A 10,867-nucleotide genomic window follows, 5' to 3' on the forward strand; every position below is an offset into this window, starting at 1 on the left:
CTTAAGAGCTGTAACACAACTTCTCACGATGCAGCTGATTCTACTCCTCGGAGAGATCTGCCTGCTCCTGACAGTGAGAACATTCCAGTCCTAAACTTTTCTGCAGCCGGTCAGACTAAAATTGCCGTTGCCACTCAGCCAAACCCGGTGGTAATTGCCCCTCGTAAAATTAGCCATCCAGATGCCCTAAGTCCGATGCTACAGGTGTTACAACAGTCATTTTTGTTCCTTAATGCCACTAGACCTAAAACCACTCGAGCTTGTTGGCTCTGTTATAATGCCTCCAGAAAACCTATAGATTTTATGATTAAAATCTTGTCATAAAAAAAGGGGGGAATGATGAAATCAAACTAAAGCGCCCCCAGGTCAAAGTGGATTCAAACCAAGTCCCCCAGACCAAAGAAGAATATTCTGGGAAGCTGTACAAGGAAGTAAGATGTAAAATCTAACTGCTGAGAAAAAGCTGACCTTTTCATGCTACGTGCACAAGCTGGAAATCACCTGAAACTTCCACCTCCCACTTCTACCGCTCCCCCTCCCACTTCTGCTGCTTGTGGTTTGTGGTTTTTGCCTTTAAAAGAAGCCTGTAAGCTGAGCTCTGAGCGGCCTCTCGAGTGAAGCAGAAGCCCGTCTGCGCAAATGATTAAATCCTCTTGCTTGTTGCATCTCCTGGTCTTGGGACTGAGTCATTGGGGCGCGACCTTCCGTGGACGTTGGCTACCCCAGACCGGGGGCCCAACAGGGAGGCAGCGGCAGACAAATCTGTGAGTTCCAGGCCAACCTGGTCTACATGAGTTCCAGGCCAGCTAGGGCTACAAGAAGACCCTGTCTCAAAAAGACAGGAAGGAAGGGAGGGAGGGAGGGGAGGGAGTGAGCCAGGCATGGTGGCACATGTCTATAATCCCAACACCCACAAGGCTGAGACAGGGGTATTGTAAATATCAAGCCAGCCGGCGCTATAAAGCAAGTTCAAGACCATCCTGAGCCATATAGCAAGCCTGTCTGACTTACTTTCTGTTGCTGTAACCAAAACCAAGAAAGGGTATATTTTATCTTACATCTTCCAAGTCAGAGTTCATCACTGAGGGAAGTCAGGTGTGCTGGATAGCTTTAGTGTCAACTTGACACACCTGGGTTGAGGGAGCCTCAATTGGGGAACTTCCTCTACTGGACTGGCCTGTGGCCAGGTTTGAGGGGCATCTTCTTGATGAGTGATGTGGGAGGGCCACACCCACTGTGGGTGGTGCCACCCCTGGGCAGGTGGGCCTGTGTTGCATAAGAAAGCAGGCTGAGCAGGGGCCAGGGGAGCAAGCCAGTAAGCAGCATTCCTCCATGGCCTGTGCTCCAGCTCCCGCCTCCAGGTTCCTGCCCTGAGTTCCTACCTTGGGCTCCCTGATGAACTGTGACCCGGGATATGTGAGCTAAATAAACCCTTTTCTCCCCAAGTTGGTAGTGGTCAGAGTGTTTTGTCACGGCAATGAAGAAACAAACTAAGACATCAGGTTAGGAACTTTGGAGGCAAGAGCTGAAGCACAGACCACAGAAAAATGCTGTTTACTGGCTTGCTCCTCTGGCCTGTGCTCAGCCTGTTTTCTTATACAACCCAAGACCACCTGCCCAGGGGTGGTACCATCCACAGTGTGCTGAACCCTCCCACAGGCCAATCCAATGGGAAGCAATTCCCCAGCTGAGGTTCCCTCTTTCCAGCTGTGTCATGTTGACGACTGAAGTAATACAGCACAAAGATCCAGTCCCAACCAGAACAAAACCCACAACCAACCAACTACAACACACAAACAAAAAACAACTGGAAGGCAAAAATAAGAACAAGAACAAAAGGTAGTAAATAGAAAACAGTAACAGGGTCAGGGAGATGGCTAAGTGAATGAAAGTGTTAGCTGTGAAACCCTGGGGACCTGAGATCAATCACCAGAACCCACATAAAAAGCCAGATGTGGTGGTGTACACCTGTAATCTCAGCACTCCTATAGCAAGATGTGGGGGGGGGGGCGCTCAGAAGCTCTTGGGCCAGATAGCCTGGTGTACATAGCACAGAAGTAGAAACGAGATCCTGCCTCAGCAAGAGGAAAGATGAGCAGACTCCCTGAGGTTGTCCTCTGACCTTGACACGTGCACACATGCACTCAAGCACACACAAGTGCATCAAATAATTTTCTTTAAAAGAAAAAATTACAGTAAGTTATATAGATATAAATACAAGAATATCTGAACAACGACACTCCACCTAAATGCAACAATTAAAAGATAGAGATTGGGGCTAGAGAAACGACTCCATTGTTAACAGCACTGGCTACTCTTGCAGAGGACCTGGGTTTGGATCCCAGCATTCACCTAGTGGCTCACAACCATCTGTAACTCACAGTTGCAGGGGATCCAACACTCTCTTCTGGCCTCCGCAGGCATTACATGATATGGGTATATTTACATACGTGCAAGCAAAGCACTCGTACTCATAAAACTAAAAATAAAAGGGGCTGGGGAGATGGCTCAGCGGTTAAGAACACTGACTGTCCTTACAAAAGATCCGGGATCGAATCCCAGCACCAACATGGTGGCTAACAACTGTCCGTAACTCCAGTCCTCCATGGGCATTGCACATGTGTGCATTTACCCACAAGCAGGCAATACACTCTGACACATTAAAAAATTTTAAAAAGTAAAATTAAAATAAATAAAAAAGGATTGACAAATTGACCTACCTGTCTTATTAGTTTCTTTCAGAGTTGTGTGATAAAACACCCTGATAAAAGCAACTTAGGGAAGAAAGGGTTTATTTTTAGCTCACAGTTCCGGGTTACAGTCCATCATAACACAGAAGTCCAGTGGGGAGAATTCGAAGGAGCTGCTCACATCCCATCCATAATCAGAAACAGAGCAATGACCGCATGACTGCTATGCTCAGTTCAACTCACTTTCCCACTCATACAGTTCAGGATCCCCTGCCTAGGGAATGGTGTCACCCACAGGAGGCAGTTCTTTCCATCTCAGTGTGATCAAAATAATCCCCCGTAGACATGCCAGCTTAATCCAACTTAACCCATAGATCTCTCACTGAGACTCCCTTCCCAGGTGATTACGACTTAGGCTGGGGATATACATCAGAAGTACAGTGCTTGCCCAGCATGCATGAGGCCCTGAGTTAAATATTAAAAATCAAATAACACATGGATCAAAGAAGATTGAAATCTCAAAGGAAATCTAAAAAAAATTTTTTTAATATTTATTTTTATTTTATGTGTATGAGTGTATTGCCTGCATGTGAGTGCACCCGTGTCATGCAATGCCGTGGAGGTCAGAAGAGGGCTTCGGATTCCCTTAGAACTGGAGTTAAGGACAGTTCATAGCTGCCACATGGGTGCTGGGTATCGAACCCAGGTCCTCTGCAAGAGCAGTCAGTGCTCTCAACTGCTGAGCCATCTCTCCAGCCCCAGGAAATTCTAAAATATTTTTAACTAAGTGACAAGAAAAACACAACTTATCAATTTGTGGATTACAGTACAAAGAGGGAAATATGCAGCACTGAAAGTATATGTTACAAAAGAACATGGTCTGGCACAGTGACACACACCTGTAATCCTAGCACTTGAGAGATAAAGATGCAAGGCTGGGAAGTTCAATGTCATCTTTGGTACATAGCAAGTTAAGGGTAGCCTGATACCGTAGTTCAAAAAACTAGAAGAAAAGAAAAGAGAGACTGCACGACACGGGTGCACTCACTTACATGCAGGCAGTATACACACACACATAAAATAAAAATAAAATTAGAAAAGAGAGATATCACTATAGATACTATGGTCACTGAAAGGCTAATAAAAGAATACTAGAGTATTACAAAACAGCTGCAATCTTTTTGTTTCTTTGAGACAGGTCTCACTCTATAGACTATATTCACAATTTAAAACTTAGATGAAATGGGCCAATTCCTTAAAAGACTTAATCTGCTCAAATTCATAAGGAGCTAGAGTAACGGCTCAGCAGTTAAGAGCTCTTCATGCTCTTGTAGAGGACCTGAGTTCAGTTCCCACCACTCACATCAGATGGCTCACAACAGCCCGTAACTCCAATTCCAGGGGATCCAATACCCTCTGGCTTCCATGTGCATCTGCATATTTTACGTGGTGAAAATGAACTTACACACACACACACACACACACACACACACACACACACACAAACAGGTAAGGCTAAATACAGCTAAACATATTTTAAAAAGTGGAATCAATAATTAATAACCTTTCAAAAACAAAGCCACTGGCCCAGATGATTTCAAATGTATACTGCACTAAACAATTAAAGATGAAATATCATACCACTCTTCTGAAGGCTAATACAGAAGGACTCCCATGAATTCAAGGCCAGCCTGGGCTACACAGTGAGTTCTAAGCCAGCCTGAGGAACTTTGCAAGGCCTTAAGAAAATAAACTAGGGTTGGGCATGGTAGTGGCACGCCTTCAATCCCAGCACTTAGGAGGCAGAGGTCCTTGGATCTTAGGAGGCCAGCCTGGTTTCCAAAGCAAGGTCCAGATCAGCTGGGGCTATGGGGAGACCCTGTTTCAAAAACAAAACTAAACAAAAAAGAAAATAAACTAGGGACTAGGAATGTTGCTTAGTTGTTAGTAAAGTACTTGCCTAGCATGCACAAAGCCCTGGGTTCAATCTGTAGCACTGCATAAATGAGGCTTTGTAGTTTAGGCCTGTGATCCTAGCACTTGGGAGGCATGGGGGAAGCACCCTACCAACTGAACCACATCTCCAGCCCATGATAGGAGTTCTCTACAGTATCTTTCAGAGAGAAGGAATTTTATCTTAACTCATCCTCAATGAGGGCAGGATTACCTTACTATTAAAGCCAGATAAAGTAAACTACACAACAATATCTCCCATCATTGCTCACTGAAATTTTGGTTGGGATGCATTGAACCTACAGATCAAATTGGAAAGAGCTGCAATCTTGATTGCATTGGGTCTTCCTATCTATGAGCATGGAATATCTCTTCATTTATTCAGCTTTCTCCATTTATTTAACTTTTTTCTACTAAGACAGTGTCTCATGTAGCCCAGGTTAGCCCTAGACACTATGCAGCAGAGGATGACCTTGAACTTCTGATACTCTTATCTCTGGCATGCTGAGTTTATGTGTGGGCTACCATGCTTGGTTTCTATGGTACTGGGGATGAAACCCAGGACTTTGTGCATGCTAGCAATCACGCTACCCACTGAGCTATATTCCCAGTCCCCCTGACCCCCTGTCTTTTGATACAGGGTCTCTCTGTAGCCCCAGCTGGCTTGGATTTCACTATGTAGACCAGACTGGCCTTGAACTCAGAGATTCACCTAGCTCTGCCTCCTGCGTGCAAGGATTAAAGGCATGTGCCACCTGGCTTTAACTTTTGTTTAATATTTTATTCATAATTTTTATATTATGTGTATGAGTATTTTGCCTCCATGCATGTTAAGTTTTCCACATGTGTGCAATGCTCCAGAGACAAAGGGTGTTGAATCCCCCTGAAACTGGAGTTATAGACAGTTACTAGTCACCATGTGGGTGCTGGGAATTGAACCTGGGTCCTCTGTCCTCTGGAAGAACAGCACATATTCTTAACTGCTAAGCCATCTCTCCACCCCCTTATTAAACCTTTTATAGTATTCTTCATGTATAATTTGTACATGCTTTATTAGAATAATTTATACCAATGTACTTTTCCTTTTACCTTTATCTATTTCTTTGTGTGTTCATGTCTTCCCTACCCTGTGAAGGTCAGAGGACAACTTTCAGAAGTCAGTGCTCACTTTCCACCTTGGTGAGGCAGGGTCTCTCCTGTGTCTGTTGCTGTGCATGCTCCAGGCTAGCTGGCTCAAGGGCTTCAGAGCTTCACAGGTTCCAGGAATCAAACTGGGGTTGTCAGACTTGCATGGTTAGTGCTTTTAAACCACTGATCTATCTCCCCCAACTGATTTTTGTATAGTAAACTTGTAGCTTGCAATCCTGTAACTGCTCCAGTAGTTCTTTTGATGGTTCTCTTCGGTGCTCTACATAAAGTCTTGATACATGTAAAAGTTTCATTTTTTCCTTCCAAAGCACTGTAACTTTTATTTTCTTTCTTTGTCTTACTGTATTATCTAGGAACCCCAGTACAATGTTGAAAAGAAATGATAAGAGATCCTCATTTTGTTCCTGATCTTAGTGTGAAGACCCAGAATATCCAACCCAATATTGAAGGAAAAAGAACAAAGTATCAAAGAGTTGATACTACCTGTCTTCAAAACTTAATATAAAGCAATAATGAGCTGAGGCCAGCCTGGTCTACACAGTGAGCTCTAGGCCAGCTACAAAGGGAGACTGTGCCTCAAACAACCAAAGGTAAATAAATAAATTAAATTTAAAAAATAAAAAAAAAGAATGAAGGATAGATGCTACAGAATGACTGAAATTTGAAACCTGATGCTAAGTGAGAAATTGGACAGAAAAGGCCACACACTGTAGGATTCCATCCAAATGAAATGTTCAGAATAGGCAAATCCATGCAGACAAAAACTACATCAGAAGAGGTGGGAAGAATGGGGAATGACTGCTAATAGGGCCATGAAAATGTCCTATGATTAACCGGGGAAGTGATTTGCCCAACTTTGTGTGTATACACAGACACAGACACACAGACACACACTGAACTGCACAAAACTTAAATTAGTAGACCCAGGCATGGTGGCAAGCACTTGTTGTCCCAGGACTCAGTAGGCAGAGGCAGAAGGATCACTGAAAGTTAATGGTCCATCTCAAATACAATAAAAAGTACAAAAAAGCCTGGGATGAAGCTTGGTGGTAGAGGGTTGCCTAGCATGCATAAGGATGAATGAGTTCAACTGCCACTAGTAAAAAAGGGGGGGGGGGGGGGCAGGTGCATACCTTTAATCCCAGAAGTGGGGAAACAGCGACAGGCAGATCAGGCCAGCCTGATCTACATATTGAGTTCCAGGCCAGCTGGGGCTAGAAGGAACCCCTGTGTGCTGGATAGTTTTAGCTGTCAACTTGACATACCAAGGTACAAGGAGCCTCAACTGGGGAATTACCTCCATTGGACTGGCCTGTGGCCATGTCTGTGGGGCATTTTCTTGATTGGTGAGGGATGTGGGAAGGCCCAGCCCACTGTGGGTAATGCCACCCTCAGGCAGAAGGTCCTGTATTATATAAGAAAGCAGGTTGAGCATGGGCCAGGGAAGCAAGCCAGTAAGTAGCTATCCTCCATGGCCTGTGTTTCAGCTCCTGCCTCCAGGTTCCTGGCCTGGGCTCCCTCAGTGATGAACCACAGCCTGGGAGATGTAAGATAAAATAAACCTTTTTGGGAGAAACTAGAATACCCTGTCTCAAAAGAAAGGGCAAATGTATAAAATAAGTAAATTAGAGAGTAAAAGGCATAATATCAAAGAATCCCCAACTCTACAAAATAAAATACCCTTCAGTGTTATTTTCTTTAGAACTGTGACAGAGAAAATTTACTTAAGAGTTTAGGAAAGAAGTCCCCCTAATGGACAGAAAAGATCCTTAGTTTAGGAAAGGACCTGCTAACTCTAATATTACCAGGGATCAGCCTACCATTTAAAGTCATGGTACATGTCCATGAATAGTCCTTGCTATCAACAAGTCCTTGCCCTGCACCCCTACACGCACAGCAAAACCAAGAACTCAAAAGCAGTTGTACTGTAAAGACTACCATTTCCCCATAAGAACATAGAAAAGTATTTCTGTCGAAAGCACCTTCTAGAAACTAAAGCTAGAAGTGGGAAGCTTAAACGAAACCCTTCTCATGCCCAAGGGTTCAGCAGCTGAGCAGAGCACAGAGAGATTCAGCTTGGACTGGACTAGAAGGGGTCAAGCCCTCACCTCTGGTATCAGCCGCCGCCTCTTCACGCTGGGGACAGAGTCTGGCTGGCCTTCGCTGCCTGGTTGCTTCCGTTTGCTGCAATCCTGGAGGGCAGTGAAGACATTGTCCAGAGGGTGCTTCTCAGAGGCCCTGGAATTCCTAGAGCAGTCCAGCACAGCATTGTCACCCTCTGTCTCCACCTTCACATTGTTATTTTTTAGAACTGTGGTAGAGAAGAAAGAGGGCTCAGGAGGACAGACCAAGGATAGGAGAGCAGCAGAGTTCTCTAAGTGACAGGTGTTCATGGGCCACCTATGGCACTGTTACCCAAAGATGGTATCTAGTACTTTTCAACATGGTCTTTGTCTTACTATACACCAGCGTTACACAATCAAACCATGTTCCAAATTAAAAACGAGCTTAAAAGTCTTTTATGGGGAAGAGGGAGAAAAGTATCATCTATTTTAGGGGGAGGGCATGGGGTTGATGGCAGTGCTGGATAGATCTAACCCAGGGGCTCTAGCCTGCAAGGCAAGCAAAATACCACTGAGCTACATCACCAGTCCTACATACTATCTTTTGGTGTTTTAAAAAGCAACTCAGGAAGGGTACATAAAATGTCTATAGGGCTGGAGAGATGGTGAAGCAGTTAAGCGCACCTGCTGCTCTTTCAATGGATCTGAGTTTGGTTCCCAGCACCCATGCTGTAGCTGCCCAATCGTCTGTAACTCCAGCTCCAGGGTATGTGACAGTTTCTTTTGGGCTCTGTGGGCACGTGTGCACATGCAGCATACATTCACACAGATACACACACATACACATATAAATGATAAAAATAAACCTTAAAAAATAAAATGAAGATGTTTATAATGGGCTTTTGTTACATATCGTCAAAAATTTTTGAAGTATGTGAATATATAACTTATTCAAAAATATTACAAACTTTTTTTTACCTTCTTCTACATCTTCACTGAATTCAGTTGAGTTCATCTTCTAGTCCACTAAATGAAAAGATAAAGACAAAGTACTCAATTATTGCTTGATGTCTTTTTTTTTTTTGAGACAGCATCTCCCTGCAGCCCCCGATGACCTGGAACTCGCTTTATAGACCAGGCTGGCCTTGAACTCACAGAGATCTGCCTGCCTCTGCCTCCCATGCGCTACCATGCCCAGCTTGATTTATTTTTTAATGTTGCTTTCCCACAGAGAAAATCTGTCACCCCCGAGCCCAGCTCCAGGACCAAAAGTAAAGGCTGTGCAACAGGCTAGAAGCACCCTTATTATTTTTCCATTTTTATTTTTAGACAGGGTCTCCCTGTAGCCCCAGTTGGCATAGAGCTCACTCTTCATGCTGGCGTCAATCTTATAGAGATCTGCCAGTCTCTGCCTCCCCAGTGCTGAGATTAAAGGCATGTACCACCACGCCCTTATTCTTGTCTGCAGATGCTGAGAGGCAGCCTCTGCTGGAGCCCTCTGAAAGACTATACAGAAGAGCATGGCTTACCACATCTACGGAGAGCCACTTACTGACCAAGATTCCTGAGCAAATCAAATTGGATGATCTCCTTTTACTCCCTGCTTATAAATCATAGCCAGGAAATAAAAAGCTAACAGAAGAAGGCTGTGGGTCCCAATACACAGATCTGAGAGACAAGCATTCCAGGTGGCCAAGATACCTGTTCAGCTAGTGATATAGCCACTAGCTATACACAGCAGCCATATACTCAGAATGTGGCCAGTCCAAATGGAGATGTGCCAAGAATGTAACCAAATGGGGGTGCAAAACATCTTATTAATGACTGCTTATACTGATCACATGCTAACATGTAATATTTTAGACTGAACTAAATAGCTATTAAAATTTAACATATTTTTTAAAGAAAGTTATTAGAAAACCGCACAGGAAGTCTCATTATATTTTTAGTGCACGACACTACCTGGCCCTTCCTTCAGAAGCAACAGGAGGAAAGTGCACTGTGGCTGTATATGTGTGGTGCTAGACCACCACAAGGTCACGTCCACAGATACCAGGTGTGGGACTGAGGCAGGACGACTTGGCAGTGCTCTGTCTGGGCAGAGCCATTCCTGTCCCACTGCACCAGCCACAATGGAACTGACACCATCACTGAAACCACTCATTAGTCCTTAGATTCCCCAAATTCCACAGCAACATGTACATCCATAGTTCAAATGGGGCTGTGATACTTGGAAAATAATGTTGACACTGGTTCGTACAGCTCCTACAACTGACTAAAGTAACTACAGAGTTAGTTTTTTTAAATTTGTTTTTATTTTATGTACATGAATATTATGCCTATATGTATGTAAGTGCACCCATGGCATGCAGTGATCTTGGAGGACAGAAGGGAGCATTCAATTCTCTGGAACTGGAGTTAGGGATGTTGTTAGCCTCCATGTGGGTGCTAGTGTTCAAACCCAGGTCTTCTGCAAGAAAAGCCAGTGCTCTTAACTACTAAGTCGTCTCTCCAGCCCTCTAAAATTTTCATTTTTATTAAGGATCAGAGGAAGTCAGAGCAGGGAGAATCTCAAGATGTTTCTATAGCAGAGACGCCACTGCGAACTGTAAGGGGTAGCCACAGAAGGGTATGTGCTCAAATATTATCCTGTTTGAATGGAATGGAAGGGAGAAGAAAGACCATGTCTAGCTAATCTATGTGCACAGCAGCAACTTCAAAATTCACCAATAGCATCATTTGTACAGTGTATATGGACCAAAGCACTACTCTCAAGAGTATCAGAATAACCCCCTGGTTACTAAATCAGGGCTAAGAAAATAAACAATTCCTGCTCATAAAGCTATCTCCTACTTGAAAAACATAACACAAAGAGATACTGAAAGAAAAATTTAAAAAGTCAACTTCAAGGGTTCACACACTATTTTTATCACAGATGACATTCAGTGACAACTTCCATTGTATATCAACAAGTAAACCTTGCATCTGAGCTGGATGTTCCTGAGCAGGCAG

General features: G+C 43.9%; 1 protein-coding gene across 1 annotated transcript in view; it reads right to left on the reverse strand.

The window, feature by feature from the left end:
• Positions 1-8,883, reverse strand: part of Bend3 (BEN domain containing 3) — a 28,439-nt gene extending 19,556 nt beyond the window's left edge. The window contains exons 1-2 of the mRNA XM_008850325.2: positions 8,834-8,883; positions 7,901-8,103 (exon numbers count right to left, since the gene is read on the reverse strand). Coding sequence (XP_008848547.1) covers positions 7,901-8,103; positions 8,834-8,870 — 240 coding nt within the window. The 5' untranslated portion in view covers positions 8,871-8,883. The remainder of the gene's footprint in view (positions 1-7,900; positions 8,104-8,833) is intronic.
• Positions 8,884-10,867: the final 1,984 nt, after the last annotated feature.

This window comes from Nannospalax galili, unplaced genomic scaffold (genome assembly GCF_000622305.1).
Source record: "Nannospalax galili isolate Female #2095 unplaced genomic scaffold, S.galili_v1.0 scaffold324, whole genome shotgun sequence".
NCBI classification, from domain to species: Eukaryota; Metazoa; Chordata; class Mammalia; order Rodentia; family Spalacidae; genus Nannospalax; species Nannospalax galili.